This window comes from Ruditapes philippinarum, unplaced genomic scaffold, assembly GCF_026571515.1.
Source record: "Ruditapes philippinarum isolate M1 unplaced genomic scaffold, ASM2657151v2 ctg3793_1_1_1_1, whole genome shotgun sequence".
NCBI lineage: Eukaryota > Metazoa > Mollusca > Bivalvia > Venerida > Veneridae > Ruditapes > Ruditapes philippinarum.
Window position 1 is genome coordinate 29356 of NW_026863577.1, and position 24422 is coordinate 53777.

The 24422-nt window shown below is 32.7% G+C and overlaps 1 protein-coding gene across 5 annotated transcripts in view; it reads left to right on the forward strand.

The window, feature by feature from the left end:
- LOC132722560 (vesicle-fusing ATPase-like) overlaps window positions 1-18174 on the forward strand; it is a 28473-nt gene extending 10299 nt beyond the window's left edge. For all 5 annotated transcript variants that reach the window (XM_060707076.1, XM_060707078.1, XM_060707079.1 and 2 more), the window contains exons 2-21: window positions 351-419; window positions 1401-1498; window positions 2786-2885; window positions 4386-4504; window positions 4966-5111; window positions 5789-5835; window positions 6683-6771; window positions 7359-7501; window positions 8284-8350; window positions 8891-9023; window positions 10521-10595; window positions 10896-10986; window positions 11665-11739; window positions 12232-12419; window positions 12973-13068; window positions 13608-13764; window positions 14329-14529; window positions 15122-15201; window positions 15945-16141; window positions 16552-18174. In XM_060707076.1, coding sequence (XP_060563059.1) covers window positions 351-419; window positions 1401-1498; window positions 2786-2885; window positions 4386-4504; window positions 4966-5111; window positions 5789-5835; window positions 6683-6771; window positions 7359-7501; window positions 8284-8350; window positions 8891-9023; window positions 10521-10595; window positions 10896-10986; window positions 11665-11739; window positions 12232-12419; window positions 12973-13068; window positions 13608-13764; window positions 14329-14529; window positions 15122-15201; window positions 15945-16141; window positions 16552-16681 — 2301 coding nt within the window. In that variant the 3' untranslated portion in view covers window positions 16682-18174. The remainder of the gene's footprint in view (window positions 1-350; window positions 420-1400; window positions 1499-2785; window positions 2886-4385; window positions 4505-4965; window positions 5112-5788; window positions 5836-6682; window positions 6772-7358; window positions 7502-8283; window positions 8351-8890; window positions 9024-10520; window positions 10596-10895; window positions 10987-11664; window positions 11740-12231; window positions 12420-12972; window positions 13069-13607; window positions 13765-14328; window positions 14530-15121; window positions 15202-15944; window positions 16142-16551) is intronic.
- The last annotated feature ends 6248 nt before the right edge of the window (window positions 18175-24422 follow it).

Consider the following 24422-nt stretch of genomic DNA (forward strand, 5'->3'; position numbering starts at 1 on the left):
TTTTCAATTTTTTGTTTGTTAAAGTTTCTGAAAAAATATTATTTATGTTTTTCAAGAGTGTTTTATGGCTGAATTTTTTAATTAGAACAAGAATCTTAAATTGGCTGCCTGTGCACAAAGGGATACCTGGTTTAAGGGAAATTGTTTGTTAAAAAGTGGAAATGTGACTTTGCTGAGTTTTTGCTCAACAGTCACCCAAGAGTTCTGCAGCCAATTTTTGATTTTCTTGAATATTACATATTATGTTCACCATATATTGGTGTGGCTTATTCCCCTTAGAACTAAATAAGAAAAATGAATGAAAAAACTTTGTATTTTTGGTCAATAAGGTACTAAATTTTTATTTGCAGATTGATGAAGATGATTGGGTAATACTGCATGAAATTGATATAAAAAGAGAATTGGATATACAAGAAGTAGTAAGTAGTTTATTGTATTTGTTTGTGTTTATGATTAAATTTCAAATTAATATAAAAATTCAGATGTCAGTTTATTTTGTACAATAAAGAAAAATAATTTTTGAAGGAAAAAACAACCAAGTTTTTCAAAAAAATGATCATAGCAATACTACTTTGTTAGTCAAAAACTTATGTTAATATAAAAGTCATCATCAAAGTCATCCAATTAATATTCTTTGATGTACATCACTTCATCATGTTTTTGCTGACAAGATTAAATTATTTTGTTACTACTAAAACTCTTGATTTTTGTGGATGCAAAAATGCATTCTAATTTATGTTAAAAAATTTAAATAATCTTAATACTACTAAACTTCAGCTGTTCTAAACTTTCCAAAATCTGCGCAATTTTTTTTACAAGTTGATGGTTACAGTGACATGAAGATAGTTGGTACTTTCGAATCCCATTAATTTAAAAGCCATATGGATATTGTATAATTTATGAATTTGATCAAGGCTAATGTCTGTGATTTTCTGCTTCCCACGGTTGAGATTTTTATAACTTGTCTGCAATTATTGTCACGCTTTATATTGTCCACAGTGACAAAGCAGAAAGTCCAAATATTGTGGGAACTGTAATGTAGCACATGTCCTATCAGTAAAGTTTTAAAAAATTGACCAGTCAGTCGAGTTTAAGCATGAATGAAAGTATTTTCATTGGTTCTTACTAAATTTGATTGTTTATGTAATATTAAATTTGATTTTATTCAATAATAAGATAAAGTAATGATATCCTCAGTAAATTGATTTTATTTAGTATGCAAATGTATTGACATAGTTTTCATATTTTGGAATTCTGTTTTGCAATAAAGATATCTACATTTTTTTCCATCCATACATAAGACATAAAGAACAATATTTATGCTGCAGTTTAGTAAATTAACCATTAAAATGATTACAAAATTTACCCTTGAAACATTGTCAATATTTTTTCCTTTGTAGAAAATGATAAGGGCAAAGGCCTCGAAATGTCCGACAGATGAGCTGTCATTGACAAACTGTGTTGTTGTAAATCCAGGAGACTACCCAGAAACTGTACAGTAAGTATTTTATCAAATTTTATGTTCTATTGTATACAAAAATGTTACAAAGTTTTTGGTGTCTAGACATTATCTGACCACCACTTGAAATTCGTAACTTCCTCATGTACATGTATGTATGTTATGCTGTTGAAATTAATTGTTTAAAAAGCTTTTACACTATATCAATATAAATATTATATTGTGAAATATTGTTATTTTGATAATTTTCAGTATAATTTATGTTTTAATTTTTGTAATATTTTTTATCTGTATTTCAATAACATTTTTCTAAATGATTAATTTATTTGAATTTCATAAAAAAGTAGCAGTATCATTAATTTTTTTTCTGATGAGAGTTATGATTTACATGTACATTAAACAGTCTTACAGTAAAATCAAGCCTGCAACATTTTCAATTTTGCAATTTAAGGAAATCTTTAAGGTTTTAATTCTAACTGTTTTCCTTTTTTTTTCAAAAGTTTATTGTTAAAACAATTTTTTAATGAAAAAAAAAAAAGATTTGTTTTCACTGATTTAAATTAATGATTTGGAATATGAAATGGCTCTAGCACACAACTAATGACTTGTAATTATATTTGACCTGATGTTGTAAAGAGAATGTATTAAATTCAGTAATTTGACCTGAAAATTAAGGCTGTAAACTTTTTATATTCATTCTACTTGTTAAAAATGTATATTCATAAGTCATGTGACATGTAATTAGTGGATTGATTTTACTTACCCTTAACCTGTGGAATTTACCTGCTCTGAATTTACAATAGTCCATTTGAAAATTAAGGGATTTACAAAAATAAATATGCCAACAGAATAGGGCCTGGTCAGTCTACACAGAATGGCAGGCTGGCCTGGGTCTATTTTGGTCGCACAGTTTATAACTATTGGTCCCAGACGGTTAAGGGTGAAGTTTAAATGACTTAAAAATATTCAGGGTATATTATATTTGCAAAATATTTTATTCATAATGACTAAAAGGCCAAGCCCCATTTCCAGTCCAGTGGTTACAGTTTTATCATTTATGCAATTTAGCTGACTAGCTATAAAAAAAACCCAATCCAGACCTCACTCAAGGAGGCTTAAGTTTTCTAAGCTCAAAACTGTAAAAGTCCATCGAGGGACAAAATCCCTTGTAGCTGCCAAACAGTATAAAATCTTGTCATGCTGTACATATATGCCAGCTTGCCTGGGGGTGAGGGGGTGGGGGTTGGAAAGTTGGTGAGCCTTTGTGCCTATGTCAACACTTACAGGGTTAAAAACTTATATTTTACAATGAATCTTAAATTTCAGACATGTTGAAATCTACACATCCCCGCACACAAAGTTTCTGTTTACGACCACCAGACATCCTAGCATGGCGAAGGGGACTCTTGGCTTTAACCTGATGCAGGTACTTGTAAATCTTAATTTTATTTATACAAAATAACGAGAAGAGCTACCGCCTCTTATTGATACACGATGCTGGCCTCAAATCATTAGCACTACAACACTATAGGGCTTTATAATATATTAATGCAAGGATGCTTTCTTTCTTGCTTATGGATGGTTGATGGTTCTTCTTGGATGCAATGATTCTATCTAAAATAATAGTGATACTTGAAATCTTTATCGGCTGGTAAAGCTGGAAGTAGCCATGTGACCAGTACATTGTCTGTTTAACTAAAACCCTAACTGTAAAATTTCTAGAGCCCCTGGAAAATAATCTTGTGAGTTAAAAGCTTAATAGTTCATTGGTAAGTTTGCTGCATGTTAGCTCAGTCTTCTAACACATGTAAAACTGGTAAACAGCCATGTTGTGCGACATAAAAAAGTTCAGACATTAAGCTAAAGGCTATGTTCTGTAATTCTCAAGTTCTATAATTCTGCGTTTTGTAGACATACTGTTCAAAAAGTTGCTAAATATAGTTTACAATGTGGCTCATATTGAGAAAATTCCCAAATGATTATTGACATATTATTAACACAGCTCAATAATTGAGCATGAAATTGATGAAGGAGGAGACAGTGTGGGTAATGGCTATCAATTATGCACAGATTTATACAGTTTCTAGACTTTATGTCACTAGTGGCGTACATCAGTGAATTTGAATCAATATGTTATGAATTGGAAAATTTCATACAGACAATTTATTTTTTTAAGAAATTTTATGAGTGATTGGTGGGTGTGTTCATAAAAGCAATTTTGTCATCTGCAATGAAGTGCTTTGTTGTGATATTGAAAGGCAAAAAGCGGAATTAAATTTTCTTATAAGACTAATCTAAAATACTTATCCTGCAGCATATAAATGGCATTAATCCCAGTGGGTCACTAAAGTAGCTATGAGTTTTTCACTTGCTTCTTCATGGGTATGAGCATTTGTCATGTGACCTAGGTGTGTTATTAATCTTTTAATAGTATATCCGTCATGGTTGTTAGAATAATTTACTATATTGATTGTACATTTTCAGGCCTCTGACCTAATCCCAATAATGGAATCACAAGTGCTAGGATAGGGACCTATATTTGCATTAAAATTCAACTAAACTCATTTTCATATTTTGAAGTGAGTTGATGTGTAAAGGATTTCAGATGTAAAAGTGATAAATATAATGGTGGTCCCACAGGCTGAAATACTCTGGTTTTTCCTCCAAACATTGGTGTCCCAAAATTCCCTGTAAATTCTGGTGTCACTGTTCCTCAATTAATCAAATTTATTGACATAGTGGATCCTGATTTTTGACATACACCATGTATGATAAGTACATGTATATTTGCTAGGATTGACAAATATACATTTTATTTGGATTTTAAGGAATTTGGAGCTCCACACTCCAAGTGTCTGTGGTTTATGACAAGGAACAAGTTAGAAAAGCATGTAAGATATTTCATATGTTTGTTGTATGTTTTCAGAGGAAATGGGCAGTGATATCCCTACACCAGGAAGTACAGGTGAATCCATTCCAGTTTAACACTCGTGTTCAAACTATAGGCACTATAGTCGTACAGGTGGATTTCTTACAGAAGAAAAAGTATGTTTATTTCATTTTGGTTTTGGACATTTTAGTAGTTTGTAATATATATATTGAGTGATCTTTGAAAATTTGAAGAAAAAAAACATTGAGAATTTATCTAAAATTACTATTTCTTTATGCTTCATTTAAGAACATTTCATTTTGTGAACATGATTATTGTTCCAAGGGCATATTTGTCTCTGAGCAAATTCTGTGGCTTAAAGGTTATGGGTAATGACAAAACCATTTCACTCACAACACCCACACCGTCGTAGTATTCAAACTTGCCAAGGAGTTTGTATTAAATTAAATATTGTACATGTATTTTCATTTTTAGTTTATACTTTATAGAGCACAAAAAATAATATTTACAGGCAAGTTCTATGTCAATATTGCAGTTGTAAATCAGATCTAAGGGACAGAATTATAAATATTAATTAGAAATAATATTTACATTGCTTATGTTTCAAAATTTACAGTGCCACACCAGAGCCCTTTGACACGGACAAGATGGCAATGGAGTTTTCTATGCAATTTGCCAACCAGGCATTCACAGAGGAACAGATCCTCGCCTTCCAGTTTGCCGAGAAGAAAATGTTGACAGTTTTTGTTAAGAGCATAGAAGGTAATGTTGTTTGAAGTTACAATATTTCTTTACGCCAGTCAATGTGAAAGCATTTGAATCTTGATCTAAAATGTAAACATTAAAATTAAAATATTTTTTTACCATATTCTTATGATACATTTGGAAAAGAGTTATAATATATATTTGACAAACATGAATATTGTATTTAAAATACAAAAAAATGTTTTATATGCTATTTTCAATAAAGTTTAAGTCATTAATCAGTGATTTTGTGCATGCCTCATTTACAAAAAAAAACAAAACAACAAAAAACATATTTCATTTCAAGACTTGGGTATTTTCTTTTCTTTCCCAAATAAATTTGAAACTACAGGCAAGTATATAATTGTATATACTTCAAGAATGGGTACACTAATACAGTCAAACCAGCCCTCAAGGTTATAAAAGGTTATTCTGAGATCTAACACAGATCTTATGATTTCATTGGTCAATTTACATTCTTTACTAGTTTCTGACCAATCATATACCTGAAATTTGACCTTCGACCCTGTATTGTGATATATTATGACACAATCAATCCATATTGCAATATTTGAACTCCCCCTTATGGGCAACCAGTAGCAAACAATTTTTTATTTTAATTTTAAATCTCTATAAATTATTAATAACACTTAAAAGAAATAAAATATTTATGTAAATGTCACATTTTTTTTCAGTTCTGGATTTGTCAGACATGAAGAAAGCTACAGGCAAGCAGAAAAGAGTAAGTGTGGCATTCACAATTTAAGAAATGTGAATAGCCTTTAAGTAATCAATTTTCAATGTAGTGTAGAAAAAAAGTATTAAAGTCCTATGATACAGATTGCTTTATACTGTGCAAGTTGAATGTTCCTTTTACCCATGTAAAGTATTTTGGTAGTTGTTCTTTAAAGGGAGACACAGGCAAAATTTTCAATTCTTAGTTTTGAGTTTTTCAGTCATTATTCTGTAAATGCCCTCAAAATGTATATATTAGACAGTCAAAGGAACAAAACTTTTCTCCATATAAATAATAAAATGGTGGTTTCCTAACTTGACCCGCGTGGGTCAGGTTAGAGCGCTAGGATTTCATAATAGTTGTCAAAGTGAACTCTGGAAACGTTAAAGAACATGTCAAATGTATGACTTAGACTTGTTTCAATCATAAAATATACATAATATCTGTTATTGTAACTTCAAGGGTTTGTTCAAGTCATGTGACTTGTTTTAAAACTATTTGGTGATTCTATTCGGGTCTAAATTTTGTTCAACATATATAGATATATTTACGCTTCAAACCCAAAATATTTAGAATTTAAACAGAAATTCATGCTGAAACTACACGAAATGTCATTTTAGCATCATTTGAGTACATAATATCATTTTAATATTTTTGTCATTATTTTGCCTGAATATCCCTTTAATGCAAGAGTACAAAATGCCTTTTTCCATTATTATGTCAAATGAATTTGTCACACTTTAAATAAAGCCATATAGATGTTACCATGCATCCATTTATATAAAGTACAACTCAACACTGTGTAAAAAGCCTTCAAAGGGTTTATCAGTAATACACATGTTCTTTATTTCAGTCTCACATTGGTCTGCTTACTGGAAACACAACAATTGTATTTGAGAAGTTTGAGAATGCAACCATCAATCTTACTGGCAGATCAAAAGGGTAAGATATTGGAACCAGAAAACCAAAGTTCTCTCTTAAAATAAACTACCTGTTAAAAACCCTCACTCAAAAAAATTTTTACCTGAAAACCTCAGCCACTCCTGTAAAATTGATGTGAGGGCTTCCTCTAAAAATTTATAAAAGGACGTTTGCCCACCTTATATTTTATGAATAGTAAGGCTCTTGTTTAGATTTTTAGATGGTAAGGCTTCTGTCTAGATGAGCTTTTGTCTGTCTCATGTTGTCCTCTGACATTTGCCCCCTTATTTTGCTGTGGTGGGCATTTGCCCCCTCAAATGGTTTGAAAGGGCAGACAGCTATCTGCGCTTCAAAATTTCCGGTGTGCAAATGTTCCCCTTTCCAAACAGAGGAATGGGCAAATGTCACCTTGATCTAGGGGGCAAAAAAAATTGTCCATTTTCTGTTTCACTTATTGTCTGACTTTGACATATAGATATGTTCAGCCTTGAACAGTTCGTTATGTATCTAGACTGGGACTTACATGTATTAATATTTTTGTAATCATCAGACTGTGGCAAAAGGTATGTTTACATTGAAACTTCTAACATATTCCTATTTTGTTTCAGACAACAAGCGTACCAGTCAATTATCAACCCAGACTGGGATTTTAACAAGATGGGTATTGGTGGTCTTGACAATGAATTCTCAGCTATATTTAGACGAGCTTTTGCTTCCAGAGTATTCCCCCCTGATGTTGTTGAGCAGTTGGGTATGTATTCTCGTTGCAATCTCAGTTCTTTAAATGTCTCTATTTAAAGGTATAAGCTCAGTAAATCACCAAAGAAATGTGATGTTTCTTCCCTAAAATGGAAGTTTTCATATGGTAATTTTACTTTGAGAGAAAAATTGTGTTAAGAATTTTTTTTATGTTTTGCTTGACAATTAAACATCTTATAAACTATGCCATATTCTAACTTGAGCAGACTTGTTTACCTATAAATGAAATGATAGTGGTATATTTAGTTGTCCCATCTGTTTCTATAAATATCTATTTAAGGCACAGTATGCCTCAGAAACAATTTCATTTCTTCTTTAGCAAGGGCAAACATGAGTTTTATAATGTTTCAGTAGTGGTTTTAGAGCAAGTTACATGCTTAATACATAAAGAAAGTATCGCTGAATATGAAATTATTTGTTATAAAAGCAGAAAAATGTAAACAAAATAGTATTTTGAATTCTATTCAAAATCTAAATCACTATAACTATACTAAATTGTTAAAAATATAGAGAAGATAAGTAATGGGTCAATAAATATTTTTTTTGGAAACAATAACAGGACACCAAAAATAAAAAACGATTTTGAGAAATAAAAAAAGTAGCATTTCTTGGACAAAATGGGCCTTTATCTGACTCTTCACACATGGTCACGTTGTATCTATTGACAACATTTTGCAATATGAGACTTTTGATTTGTATATAACTTCAGTTCAAGTTTTAAAATTTGCTATTGCAACAACAACTTAAAGACATAAATATTATATTATTATATAGGTATGAAGCATGTGAAAGGTATCCTGTTGTTTGGACCTCCAGGTACTGGCAAAACTTTGATGGCTAGGTGAGAATAGTTATATTGCTTAATGCATATACATTTAATTATACTAAGTTGGTATCTCCAAAACTAACAAAGGGAATAAGTTGAAACTTCACATATTTCTTGAAGAGCATAAAAGGATGTCACTGTCCAAGGCCCATAACTCTAACATGAATTTTGACAAATTTATGGCCTTTTTTGAAATTAGAAAATCAAGCACTAAGAATAGTTGGGTTCACTATCCCACAGACAGCTCTTGTTTCATGAAAAGTATCTGGAAACTATCCAGCTTGCTTTTAAAGAAAGTTAACAAATTGACAATTTACTTTTGTCAACTTGTGCTGACTTACAGCCACTGAACAAAATTGTGCCTGTTGTATTTGAAAGAAATTTTCAAAAAAAAAGAAGAAGAAATCAGCACCAAGGAATGGACTTGGACACAGTAACAGTCTCAAAAAGAACTAAAAATACTTTAAAATTCCATACAGAAATTTGAACTAAAATTGATGTGACAACATATACAAAAAATATGTTGTAAGAATGAGTATTTTGTATGTTTCACAGGCAAATAGGAAAGATGTTGAATGCCAGGGAGCCTAAGATTGTAAATGGTCCTCAGATTCTAGACAAATATGTAGGAGAGTCAGAGGCTAATGTCAGGAAACTGTTTGCTGATGCTGAGGAGGAGGAAAAAAGGGTAAGTTACTCTTTACAGTGGTGTTTGAAGTGTAATAAATTAAAAGTTCCAAAGCTTGTAGCAGGCGTCTGTTGCAGAGTTATTAACTCCCCCCCTCAGTGCAGTAAGTTAGAAAGGAGTATTTTGACTTCCGTACAAAATCTGTATGATTATACAATGTACCAATTGCTGAAAAGCAAAGGAAGCTAAAGGTATTTCATCTATATGACCAATAAGTAACTTCTTTGTATCAGTTACAAAATACCAAAAGTAGAAGTTTTTTAGACATAAAAATGATTCCAGGGCTTATATTTCATGAGTCTTTAAAAATATTTAAGGACCCTTTATGCCTCAGAAATGTGACACTTTTATTTCACTAAAGCTTTTCATTTTGGTGTCCTTTTAATGTTTAAAAAAATTACTCATTGGCCAATTACATGGCCATATCTTTTGCTCCTGTTGATTTTTGGCAATTTGTATAATTAAAGTGGTTTAGTATTTTGTATGGAATGTATTTTGTTTACATTTTTTATGGTATTTTTTGACAAATAATTTCACATCCATCGCTACTTTCTTCAGGTGACAAGCATCTATCATGTTCTAAAACCATTATTTACACAGTATGAAACTCATCTTGGAAGGAAAAAATATTTGTTTCTTAGTCATTTTTTATCTTTAATCTGGGCTTTACAACTGTTGATTAAAGTCTATGTTAATTGCTAGTAGTGCTCAAACGTTTGAATGTGTATAGTCACTATAGTAGTGGTGTTTGATGGAATGTTCAATGTAAGATCCTAAGATTGTTTTAGCCACCATAGAGAATTCATTGTTGATATTTTAGTATGATTGGATTGATTTAACAAGTATATCCCCAAGAGGACAACATGTCTGGAAACCACCATCATTCTAATACAATTATAGTAAATGTTATATGTTTCTCTCCACCACATAATGTCAGGAGATATGGTAACTGGTATCAGAATTGTCAGGCGTAATTTTGTAGAGAAAATAATAAATCAATGTGTTATTGTGATATAAATGTTGAGATATAAGTGTCAAGGGCATTCTCAGATTTCTCATCTCAGACTTCATTTAAGTTAGAGATTAAAATAAACAAAACCCAAGAAACTTTCTTGCCATTGACGAAAGATAATATCTAACACATGTTGCCTTTCAGATTTGAATATCAGCCATGAGAGTACTGGCATATTTATTATAAAATGTGCGAAATAATGTGCTTCATCTAGCACCCGACCCCCACATTGTCAGGTGACATTTCTAGTGTGGGTAAAAATAAGAGAAACACTAGTCTAACATGCAAGTTATATTTGTATAATTCTTTCTATAAATCTGTTATGACAGTCTATCTCAAGGGTTTGGAACTCATATTACATAATGAAGGAGTTATGTCTGTTTTGCACCAATCCATCTATCTGCATGTCTGAATGTTAACTACTATTATTGTACCAAATTCTTATCATAAAAATAAATATATTTATGGTTTTGTCTATATTTCAGTGTGGGTCTTTAAGTGGTTTACATATAATCATATTTGATGAGATTGATGCTATCTGCAAGGCAAGAGGATCTGTGGTAAGTAAGCTATTAATATCATATGTGAAGTGAGGGGATCTTTCAGTATCTTTGAAGTACCATTTTCACAAAAGAAAGGCAAAACTTATTGAAACATTTGAATGGTAGATCTCAATAAATGACACTACAACTTAGAGAAAAAATTTAAGCCATACATCTTTTTAAAAAAATCCATTATATCAATTGACCAAATATTTTTAAAATCATTTATTATTATTATTATTATTATTATTATTATTATTATTATTATTATTATTATTATTATTATTACTATTATGTAAATTTCTTGTATATTTTCAGTCTGGTAATACTGGGGTACATGATACTGTTGTTAACCAGCTGCTGGCCAAGATAGATGGTGTAGAACAACTCAACAACATTTTAGTTATTGGTAAAGGCAGTACTTAATTATTCAGATATAAAATGAATGAATTTTACCATTTATTCTATTCTTAGACAATGTATAAAGAAAGATAGGTACTTTAAAATGAAAAACACCGATACTGAAAAAGTATGTACAGTATCTTTGAAAAACACCAATAGAGAAATGTTGGGGAAAGTGTAATTTTAAATGGATTCCGTGGTGATAATTTAATAACACCAATAAAGAATTCATGCATCATAAAGAATAGTAAACTAGAAGTTAAATGTTGTTTTATTTTGTGAGATGTTCCTTAAATCATTATATGAGCCGCGTCACAACAAAACCAATATAGTGCGTTTGGGACCAGCATGGATCCAGACCAGCCTGCGCATTCTGATCAGGATCCATGCTGTTCGCTTACAAACCCTATTTCAAGTAGAGAAACTGATAGGGAACAGCATGGATCCTGATCAGACTGGCTGGTCGCAAACCCATTATGTTGGTTTTGTCATGACGCGGCTCATGTTTATGCTGAGCATTGGTTTACACAGACTATTGACCCAACCACTCTTATATGAACATATATTTCAATTCTATGTTAAAATAAATGAAATAAAATAAATGTAATATGAACAAATAATTCAAATAATTCAATGCTAGGCCTATTGTAATAAATGTAATATAAATGTATACTACAATAACCAGGTATGACAAACAGAAAAGATATGATAGATGAAGCTTTGATCAGACCTGGCAGATTGGAGGTACAGATGGAAATAGGTAAAAAATAGTGCTGATGATAAAAATGGAGAAACTCATAGAGAGAAGCATCACATTTCTTGTTATAGTTTATGACTTTTTTGTATGATCAATGAAATTTGAATTTTAGGTCACAGTTGTATTCATTTGTTACTTTTATTCATATAAGAGTATTTAAATATATGAATGTTAAATTACAAGAAATGAACTTATTGTTACAGTTTTTTGTTTGTTGTATCAATGAAAAGTTGCTGTACATCATATGAGTTATTTTGTCAGTACCAGTGACATATCAGTAATTTATTGTCTATAAAAGTTGTTGTCAGTTTTTCAACTTACATGTAAATGACATGAATAGAAATACTTTAGTTTAAGTTAGAAGATCAAATATAACTAAAAGTAGTAAAAAGGACTTTTGTGGTAACTATTTAAATTACTTTTACAATTTTATAAACAGACTGTATCTCCATTTTTACAAATTTGATAAGTAATTGATAAATGACTTCCATACAGGTCTTCCTGATGAACCTGGCCGTCTTCAGATTTTGAAAATTCACACCAGTGTGATGACAGAGAATGAGAAGCTCTCGGATGATGTTGATTTGTCGGAGCTAGCATCATTGACGAAGAATTTCAGCGGGGCTGAGATCGAAGGGCTTGTAAGATGTTCCCAGGCAACGGCCATGAATCGTCTTATCAAGGTATGCCTGAAAAAATTGTCTAATTCCACTCAATTTTAACAGTCAAAGTGTTCATACTGTTGTCTTTACAGCCAGGATTGAAAAATACGCTTGGTGAGCACTCATTGTATAACTAAAAGACATTTTATTAGAAGAGAAGAATTTTCCAAAAATAGTGATTTTCACAATCTTTTCTTTTTGAAGAAATGTATACAATAAGATACACAAATTTCATAAACCCATGTAAAAAAACAGTGGCATCAATAAAACTTGACATTTCTTGATTTAATTTTGATGCATGACATTTAAAATGTTTACAAGCCCACTGGAAACATTCATGTCAGGAAAAATTGACAGTCCCCATTGTTTAATTTTTGCTTTACTTAAAGAAGTCAATTGAGGGTGGTTTTTTTTTAAAAATTCTAAATAATGAAATGTTCACCAACTTAGCTTGATCAAATCTTATCAGTATTCAGATACAACTTTGTTAGACGTTTTATCCTTTAATGAAATTAAAGAGAAATAACTGTGTTGGACTATTATATATATAACTGGTTCCCTCCCTATTTTACAGGCTGCCAGTAAAGTAGAAGTAGACCCTGAAGCGGGCACCAAACTAAAAGTGACGAGACAGGACTTCTTACATTCCCTAGAACATGATGTCAAACCTGTAAGTTTTGGTCCAGATTTAATATCTCATCTGTATTATGTTGGTCTCAGATAGCCAGTGTGTAGAAATAGTATTTATGAAAGAGGAGAAAATTCTAAAGTATCTGCTTGGAATAGTAATTTTTATTTAGCTCAACTATTCAAAGAATAGGGAAAGTTATTGACTCACCAAGACATTGACATCGGTGCGGGTGTTAACTTTGAAAATTCTTAATTATCCAGAATTAAGCACTTATTAAGCAAGTATTAAGCACTTGAGAATAGTCAAGCAGGCTGTTCTACTGACACCTCTTGTTACACTTGTTAAAGATAAGATTTTTAAATGTGTTTAACAGTTTTATTATTTCAGATGATATCACAGCTCAGTAGGGAGCTTAGCATATTTTATTTTGTCATTCAATGGTATTTTACTAAGGATTAGAGAAGCATATTGACTGACTCTTATCATATAATACCTACCAAAAAGTAACTTTGAAAGGTTTGATTAACCTGTTTTCTTTTCATTTATTTTATTTAATTTGATGTCATTATTTTGTTTAGGCATTTGGAAGCAGTAAGGAAGAGTTTGAAAAGTTTATATCCAATGGTATAATAAACTGGGGCAGTCCAGTACAGCGCGTGCTTGAAGATGGTGATTTGTTGATCTCTCAATGTAGAGTGAGTGAAAGAACACCACTTGTATCTGTTTGTTTAGAAGGTATGACAGCCAGATTAAATTCTCTTGTTAGGAGAGTATTTAGCTTACTGAAGCTCATTGGCGTGGCAGATCAGTTAACATGTCAAACTACTACTATAGTCTATAGATTGTTTGCTGTATGAGCAGGAGCAAGCTGATGTTTCTTTGAGCAAGAAACTAAAAGTCATTGCTCAGTACCGTTTGGCTCCAGGAACAGATTTGAGAATGTGACTTTAAACTTACAGCTTCCTACCTATTCAAATTAAAATAAATTCTGAAAGAACTAATAAGTAGTTTTATCAAGATACAATTGTACTGCCTGATATATTGTAAATACAAGTCCATTTGATCATTCTCCCACATCATGATACTGTTGGTATAACCTGCAATTCACCAGTCTGCTAGTAAAAATCATCTTAGCTTATCTGTTAAGAAATGTTTAAAAAATTGTTGCATTGTTTGTCAGATTTTAGAGTTTCTGTGTTTGTATTAAGTGTTCCTTCTTGTTTCTAGATCTTGTTACCCATGTTCAAACCATTTAAAGGAATTTACATGTAAATTATCTTTTGCTGTGTTTTTATCTAGGTCCCGCAAGTTCTGGTAAATCCGCCCTGGCAGCGCAGATTGCGAAGAACTCAGACTTTCCATTCGTCAAAGTTTGCACGCCAGAGAATATGATAGGCTTCCATGAGGCAGCGAAATGTCAACATGTTAAAAAGATATTTGATGATGCCTACAAATCTCCCCTTAGTTGTGTCATTGTTGATGATATAGAAAGATTGTTAGGTAAGCATTGTTTGCATCTTACTTCTGTATGGTAAAGAATTTCCACTAAGATCCAAAACCCTAAAAATCATGAAGTTAGATCAAATCGAGATCTTAAAATTGAAAAATATGCAAAGATAAGTACAGAATATAAGCAAAATAAATTGAAAATCAAACTTTCATTATTAGCCCAATTTAAGTGAAAGGCTTACCAATTTTGGGTCGTTTTTCACAATTATTTTGCAAAAGCAGAGTGAGTGAATGATCTGAAATCTTGCACACAAGTTATTGGTCTATTCCATGTCGACAAATGTATAATAGGATAAAAGTTGTTGCATATATCTTTACAGTCGTAAAAAACAACAGAAGTTAAGCAACAGAGGATATATTTCATATATGAAATCATTGAAGGTTTTCAATTTTAGTGAAGATTGTCTACTCAGGTGCTTGTTCATACTTGAAATATTGCATGGAGGGGCACATCAGTACAGCTAGAAAGTCACACTGACCTATGTCTGTTTAATGACATATAATAATCTAAGTACTATTAATATGAATAGCTTACAGGTAGAAATATATGTATGTTTATATTTTGTTGTTGTTTTACTTTCAGATTATGTTCCAATTGGACCAAGATTTTCAAATTTAGTTCTTCAAGCTCTTCTTGTGCTGATGAAGAAAGTACCTCCCCATGTAAGTATATACATGTATCATACATATATATGTATAGCTTCACTTAAACAAGCCCTAAAGGAGCCTCGAAGTCAGTGTTTAATGTGACACTTACTTTCAGATTTTATGGCAGTTCTAAACATAGTCAACTGTAAAAACACCTGCTTTGACTGCATGAATATGCAGAATGGCCTGACCTTAGACTTATACTTGTGTTAGTTAATTTGGAAAGTTTTTTGCTAGTTTTATTACTGGCAAAAATATCTAAAAATTATATAAATTTTAATTGGATAAATTTCATTTGAACAGATTGTACAGGTCGTTATATTAGGTTTACAACAAGTTCAAGGAATTACCTGACACTTTGCTGGAACTGAAAGTGACAAATTATTGCCACAAGTGTAAAGTCAGGCTACTGTGCTCACTTGCACATTATCACCAGACTCTTTACAGTGAAAAAGTTAACTTTTGCTAACTAAACACTATACTTTCATCTTGATATCCATAAAATGGACAGTTCCTAAAATGGTAGTAGGACACGTTCATTTTAGAAGTTTAGGGGTTAAATATTTCATTGGTGAATAGAGGAATACTGTTTTTATTTGAACTTGTATTGTATATTTTGATTACTGGGAATAATTATTAAGATAAAATAGAGCAGTGATTACTTTAGCGTTCGTTCAGTCTGCATGAGTGTTCAAACTGTTGACCTTGTTGACCAATTGTTCAAAGATTATATTTGTATATTTTTGTTTTATATACAGGGTCATAAATTGTTGGTTATAGCAACCGCCAGTAGGAAGGACGTGCTACAAGAAATGGAATTGTTAAATGTGTTTAACAATGTTGTCCATGTATCTAATATATCCAGTGGCGAACAATTAATGTCCGTCGTAGAAAATATAGATGTGTTTACACCAGAAGAAACTACATTGCTCGCCAAGAGGATCAACGGGAAAAGGTTTGTTATATTTATTGTAAAATTCTTTAATGTACATAACTTCTAACTTCATCATTTACCAGCAAAGTGTAATGTTAATTTGATTATCATATTTAAATCCATGAAGTTATACATGCAGATTACCATAGTTCTAAGTATTAGGTAATAATTGAAAAATTAAAGTGTAAGGCAACTTAGGCAAGATGTAACCTAGTTGTAGAGGTGCCTGCCACTTTATCCAGCTTATTTAGCTTGCGGGTTTGAGCCTTTCGGGGACCAAACTATCTTTACTGGTGCGATGCCATAACTGGTTTGCTACTTTTATGACAATTTGACATTTCATACGCCAACAGCTTTCAACAATTGCAGAGCTAATATATTAAGATAAGGTTAAAAAAAAGTTATTTTAATGTTACCATTTCATCTTACAGTTTATGGTTAGGAATCAAGAAGTTATTGGTTCTTATTGAGATGGTACGGCAAATTGAGGGCATAAGCAAAATCAACAAACTGTTATGTTTACTAGAAGAGGAAGCTAATCTTGAGATGGTAGAGAGCTAAATATAGTTATTACATCTATCAGATTTGGACACTGTACTTGTTAACCAGAGTCAAATGTGGACATTTACTCAATGTTACCAACAGTCTGTCCCATTCCTGTTTCAGTATAGCTAATGTTACATTGGGTACAAGACTTCTAAGTGAATATGTGCTTGATAGAATATTTATATTAATATTGTACTTGGGAAAGTGTGATTTTAAGTATTTACTGTTAATTGATTTAGGACTTCTCAAATATTTGAATTCTATTTTTTTTTATAATTTTGATGCATATAAAATCAGGTGTAATGTAATTTAAATTTGTGAGTGAAATAGGTTTGGATTAATGTCAACATTGAAATTGTGAATAAATAGGCCAGAATCAAAGTTGTTGATGAATGAAACAAACTGGTGTAAGATGTGATTAGTTTGGAACTGAAATAGGCTGGAATCAAATTTGAATTTGTTTCAGAATGAAATAGGTTGGAATCAGATGACAATTGTTTATGAATGAAGTAGTATTGTTTATGAATGAAGTAGACTGGAAATGTTTATGAACGAGAGAAGTTATAAATGTATGCTGTTAATTTGTTTCAAAATTGTACTTATTTATGTATTTATTTGTGAATAAAATTGACTTTGGAAAAAAGTATTCAAAGTTACTTGTGAATAAGGTTTAATTAATTTGCGATGAAACTCAAGATATTGGAAGAAACTGCAAAATGTTATGGATATTGACTTAATATTTAGCATTGAAATACGCTTATAATGTATGAATATTGAAATATAAACCCTTTACAATCAAACCTGTGTTTAAAGGTGACCTTTGAAAAAATAACCCTGCAAATAAAGGCTACTTTTTGCTAACTTTTCATTGATTATGAGGAATAAAGTTACCTCCAAATAAATACCACTTGTCTATAAAGACAATTATTTGTCTCTCCCTTGGCCTTTGTGTAATTTAAGAACATTGACTCTTCATCATACTTTTATGTGAATTTGTTCAAGATAAAACAATTAAAATTTTCTGTATAGATGTAGATTTAAGCATAGAAATTAGAAATTATGATTATTTATGTGAAAAGTATTTAGTAAAGGCTGTTTACTGTAGTTATATTTTAAAATTTCATAATTTTGTGTCAGTTTTATGAAATATCAATTTGTGTTTAACATCAATAACTGTTAACCTAATTATTTTCTTCAATTTCTACCAAGATACTTGTCCAAGATTTCATACACTAAGGTTTTTTGTTTTTTTTTGTTTAAAAAAATTCTATTTTCTGAGCGTCATCATGAAGGTAAAAAAACTTAATGTTTTATATTTGTTTTTTCCTTACACAAATGCTGTTACTGTGGGAGCCTTAAACTTATTGCATATTAAGAATGCTACTTTTGGATCCAGAATAAAAGTGGGATTTCTACTGATGTACTGGTTAAAGTTGGTACCAAACACTGTTAAAAAGTATGATTTATGCATGTTCTTTTAGTGATATTTTTCTTAATGTCTTATAATTGATCTTGTACTTGAGCAATATTTTATCATTAAATGCAGTGATATACTAGGATACAATTGAGATTTTTTTCTTCATTTGACTACAAATGACATACGAAACTTGATAGTGCATAACACTTAAGTATCTTAAATGGTTATAAACTTGGTATAATGTTGGAGTAAAGAAATGACTAATATATACAAGATAAAATTTTGATTTTCTAATTTGTGGTGATTAGTGCAATAAATTTGTATTTAGACCAATGCAAGTGTTTCTTTGTATTTGTAGTCTGTCTTGCTCATTTTTATGCCCCTGAAAATGTGTATACTTACGGCCTTTTTAACAGATTAGGTACTGAATATATAAACTGTTTAAGGCCATTGTCCTCTTTCAACCTACAATTTAAAAAAAATAAAAAATGAGAAGTCCATTTTGTTCATCATCTGCCTGTCTGACATGATTTCCAGATAACAACTTTGTCATTCTTCCTTTGATTATCTTTATCTTGGTACAAACACCCATGAAGGGACAGAGTAGAACTAAAAGATAATAATTGTTGTAACTCCCAACTCTTGCCCCCATGTTTACCATTTGTGTGGGCTATGCATAAAAGCAAACCAGTCAAATATATATTTACAGGGTTGTCTATGGCAAAGTGGTTAAGTCTTTGACTTAAAACACTTGCCCTTCACTGTGACTCCAAGTCCTGCCAAAGTCTTGGATTTTTTATATAAGGAAGCTATCTATCTTACTTGTGGTTCTGCTCCTGTGTCTGTATGTGCCTGAAATAATGCACAGCAGTGTCTTTCCACCAGTAATTGTGCTGAAATAATGCACAGCAGGGCACCTGAGGTCTTCCTCCACCAGTAATTGTGCCTGAAATAATGCACAGCAGGGCACCTGAGGTCTTCCTCCACCAGTAATTGTGCCTGAAATAATGCACAGCAGGGAACCTAAGGTCTTCCTCCACCAGTAATAAGCAGGGCACATGAGGTCTTCCTCCACCAGTAATTGTGCCTGAAATGATGCTCAGCAGGCACCTGAGGTCTTCCCACCAGTTATTGTGCCTGAAATAATGTACAGCAGGGCACCCGAGGTCTTCTTCCACCAGTAATAAGCAGGGCACCTGAGGTCTTCCTCCACCAGTAAGTGTGCCTAAAATAATGCACAGCAGGGCACATGAGGTCTTCCTCCACCAGTAATTGTGCCTGAAATAATGTACAGAAGGAGGCCTGAGGTCTCCCTCCACCAGAAATAAGCAGGGCACCTGAGGTCTTACTCCACCAGTAATTAATAAGCAGGGCACCTGAGGTCTTCCTCCACCAGTAATTGTGCCTGAAATGATGTACAGCAGGGCACCTGAGGTCTTCCTCCACCAGTAATTGTGCCTGAAAAAGAGGGCCATGATGGCCCTGAAATCGCTCAGCTGTATATAGGCCCACCCAGGCGGAGCCAATTTTAACCCAAGGGCTTTTGATAGACACTAATTAGAAGATGTTTCATGATAAATATCTAAGTTCGAGCTCTATAGGGTTTTTAAAAGAAGATTTTTTAAAGTTTTTGCTATACACATAAAGGGAGAAACAATGACCCCCGTGGGGCCAATTTTAACCCTAAGGGTTTTATTTGATCAAACTTGGTAAACTCTCACTAGAAGATATTTCGTGCTTAGTATCTAACCTCTAGCTCAAAGAAAATGTTTTAGGTTTTTCCTATATACATAAAGAAAAAACAATGAACCCTGGGGCGGCGCCAATTTCGACCCTAGGGCTTTTATTTGAACAATCTTGGTAGACACTTACTAGAAGATGTTTCATGCTTAATATCTCTAAGTTTTTTTATATAAGATTTTTTTGTCCCCGCCATAATGTTACCCGGTTCCGAATTCCGTCATTCTGCCATTCCGTCATCAGTTTCCGTTCATTATCTTAGTAACGGTTGCACACATTCAACTCAATTTTGACTTATGGATATATCATGAGAAAATACAGGTCAAGTTCGAATTTGGTCATGATTTGATGTTTTTTGGCAGAGTTATGCCCCTTTCACTTTGAAAAATTTTCAGTTTCTGTTCATTATCTCCCCAACAGTTGTACACATTCAACTCAAATTTAACATATGGATACGTCAAAGAAATGCGCAGGTCAAACTTGAATTTGGTCATGGTTCAATGATTTTTGGCAGAGTTATGCCCCTTACACTTTGAAAATAATATGAAATTTTCAGTTTTCGTTCATTATCTCCCCAACTGTATTACACATTTAACTCAAATTTGACATATAAATACGTCAAAGGAATACGCAGGTCAAATTCGAATTTGGTCATGGTTTGATGTTTTTTGGCAGAGTAATGCCCCTTTTACTTTGAAAAAAAAGAAGAAATTTTCAGTTTCCGTACATATTCAACTAACATTTAAAATATGGACATGCAATAATAATACACTGGTCAAGTTCGAATTTTTATCATGGTTTGATGATTTTGGATAAAGTTATCTATCTTGAATGTTGGAAAAATTTTGAATTTCATACTTTTGTGGAAGTGTATGTAGTCATTATTTTGGCTACAAATATGCAATATGCAATTTACAAAAGGTTAACACTGATTAGTTTCAGTTCCTTGAAATTTATATAAAAATGGTTGGTGTAAACATTGAATAGTTTTAAGGCCTTTGAACTTAAAATGAAAAAAATAATTTGTGCAAACGAACTTGGAAGTTAATATTACAACATCTGAAATTTAAGCTGAATGCGGGGGCATCCGTGGCGTAACGACACATTTCTAGTTTAAGTTTTTACTATATACATATAAGGAAAATGTTTTAGGTTTTTCCTATATACATAAAAAAACAATGAACCCTGGGGCGGGGCCAATTTTGACCCTAGGGCTTTTATTTGAACAAACTTGGTAGACACCCACTTAAAGATGCTTCATGCAAAATTTCTCAGCTCTAGCTCTTTGGGATTTTAAAAAGAAGTTTTTTTTAAGTTTTTACTATATACATATTAGGAAAATCAATGACCCCCGGGGCGGGGCCAATTTTGACCCTAGGGCTTTTATTTGAAGAAACTTGGTAGACACTTACTGGAAGATGCTTCATGCAAAATATCTCAGCTCTAGCTCTTTCGGGTTTTAAGAGAAGAAATTTTAAGTTAAGAATTAAACACAATAATATTTAGATTGTTGTATGTTCGTGAAGTTGGCAGCCTAGCAGCCTGAAGTTGGCAGCCTAGCAGCCTAGCAGCCTAGCAGCCTGGCAGCCTAGCAGCCTAGCAGCCTAAAGAAAACTAAGAATAGTACATACATGAAAACCGTCTGAAATACATTAGTAGCACTTCTTTAGATCATTCCACGCCTTTTTCAATATCGTGATCTTTATTTTTTAAGATGTTGAACTTTATCGTAACATATTTTTTTCATTCTGACGCTTCGAAATTTGAAGTTAGCAGCCTAGCAGCCTAGCAGCCTGGCAGCCTGGCAGCCTAACAGCCTAAAGAAAACTACGGATAATACAAATATGAAAACCGACGGAAATGAGTCGGTAGCACATACTTTGACTATTCCACGTCTTTTTTCAGTATCTCCAACTTTTAATTTTTTAAATATTGAACTTTGCTTTTTTTTTTTTTTTTCCTCTTCGAAATTTGAGCAGCCTAGCAGCCTAGGCTGCCTGGCAGCCTAAATAGAACTAAGAATAGTACAAACATGAAAACCGTCGGAAATACATTAGCAGCACTTCTTTAGATCATTCCACGCCTTTTTCAATATCGTGATCTTTATTTTTTAAGATGTTGAACTTTATCGTAACATATTTTTTTCATTCTGACGCTTCGAAATTTGAAGTTAGCAGCCTAGCAGCCTAGCAGCCTAACAGCCTGGCAGCCTAACAGCCTAAAGAAAAGTACGGATAATTCAAACATGAAAACCGACGGAAATGAGTCGGTAGCACATACTTAGACTATTCCACGTCTTTTTTCAGTATCGCCAACTTATCTTTTTTAAATATTGAACTTTGCTTTTTTTCTTTACTCTTCGAAATTTGTGAAGCTATCAGCCTAACAACCTGGCAGCCTAGCAGCCTGGCAACCTAGCAGCCTGGCAACATCTTAAAAAATAAAGATCACGATATTGAAAAGGCGTGGAATGATCTAAAGAAGTGCTGCTAATGTATTTCCGACGGTTTTCATGTTTGTACTATTCTTAGTTTTATTTAGGCTGCCAGGCTGCTAGGCTGCTAGGCTGCTCAAATTTCGAAGAGTAAAATAAAAAAAAAAGCAAAGTTCAATATTTAAAAAAATTAAGTTGGCGATACTGAAAAAAGACGTGGAATAGTCTAAGTATGTGCTACCGACTCATTTCCGTCGGTTTTCATGTTTGTATTATCCGCAGTTTTCTTTAGGCTGCCAGGCTGCCAGGCTGCTAGGCTGCCAGGCTGCTAGGCTGCTAGGCTGCTAGGCTGCCAGGCTGCTAGGTTGCCAGGCTGCTAGGCTGCCAGGTTGTTAGGCTGATAGCTTCACAAATTTCGAAGAGTAAAGAAAAAAAGCAAAGTTCAATATTTAAAAAAGATAAGTTGGCGATACTGAAAAAAGACGTGGAATAGTCTAAGTATGTGCTACCGACTCATTTCCGTCGGTTTTCATGTTTGAATTATCCGTACTTTTCTTTAGGCTGTTAGGCTGCCAGGCTGTTAGGCTGCTAGGCTGCTAGGCTGCTAACTTCAAATTTCGAAGCGTCAGAATGAAAAAAATATGTTACGATAAAGTTCAACATCTTAAAAAATAAAGATCACGATATTGAAAAAGGCGTGGAATGATCTAAAGAAGTGCTGCTAATGTATTTCCGACGGTTTTCATGTTTGTACTATTCTTAGTTTTATTTAGGCTGCCAGGCAGCCTAGGCTGCTAGGCTGCTCAAATTTCGAAGAGGAAAAAAAAAAAAGCAAAGTTCAATATTTAAAAAAATTAAGTTGGAGATACTGAAAAAAGACGTGGAATAGTCTAAGTATGTGCTACCGACTCATTTCCGTCGGTTTTCATATTTGTATTATCCGTAGTTTTCTTTAGGCTGTTAGGCTGCCAGGCTGCCAGGCTGCTAGGCTGCTAGGCTGCCAGGCTGCTAGGCTGCTAACTTCAAATTTCGAAGCGTCAGAATGAAAAAAATATGTTACGATAAAGTTCAACATCTTAAAAAATAAAGATCACGATATTGAAAAAGGCGTGGAATGATCTAAAGAAGTGCTACTAATGTATTTCAGACGGTTTTCATGTATGTACTATTCTTAGTTTTCTTTAGGCTGCTAGGCTGCTAGGCTGCCAGGCTGCTAGGCTGCTAGGCTGCTAGGCTGCCAACTTCAGGCTGCTAGGCTGCTAGGCTGCCAACTTCACGAACATGATTGTTGTAACTCTCCTGTACGGAACAGTTACATAACAATTATAGTTTTGATAATACGTATCTGCTGCTCTATTAAGCAATGGTAATTAAGCAATCTTATTAATTTATCAGGTATGTGAAACTAGTAACTGGTTCTTAATAACATCACTGACTAAAAGGAAAGTACACTTGTTGATACAATTTCATTTGTTGCAATCTTAAAAAAGTTCAATAAGCTTCGACTTTCATCTATCTACATTACATTGATATAACATTGCTACAAATACCTGCACTTTCACTTGAGATGACTCCCCCTATTCCTACAAACATCTGTATGAGTCCTTCTACCAACTTCAAATTTACTTGGTCAAATACGTCCCCGAAGCTCTTCTATAAATGCTAAAAATAGCCCAAACACTTGAATTGGCATACAAGTTATTAATTTAGCGAAATATTACATGACCTACAACTTTAATTGGACATCATATGAGATAAGTATTCCTACGATGCTATAAATTCGCTTTCAAGTTTGTAAATTGTTTCATTTGTCTTGGAAACCTGCTAGTGTTATCCTACTCTATAAACAATCGCCTTACAATAATATTGACCGTTCATATTTATTTATTTATGTATTGTTTCATTTAAAGATGAGCTTATTTTATCGACACAGCTCATTGCATGACTCGTATAATAAATGTTGGGACCTTATAATCTATTATATCGTATCAAAAGTATAGAAATGACAAAAGAACCCCAAAACCTCAAAAGTGGAAAAGTCACAAGCTGGCTTTGATGAACTTGGTGAAGCATAAATACTTACGCCTTTGTTTGCTCATAGCTTGACATTTAAAAAAGAAATGGTGTTTAAGAATTTAAAAATAACAAGAACTGTCACAGAAGCT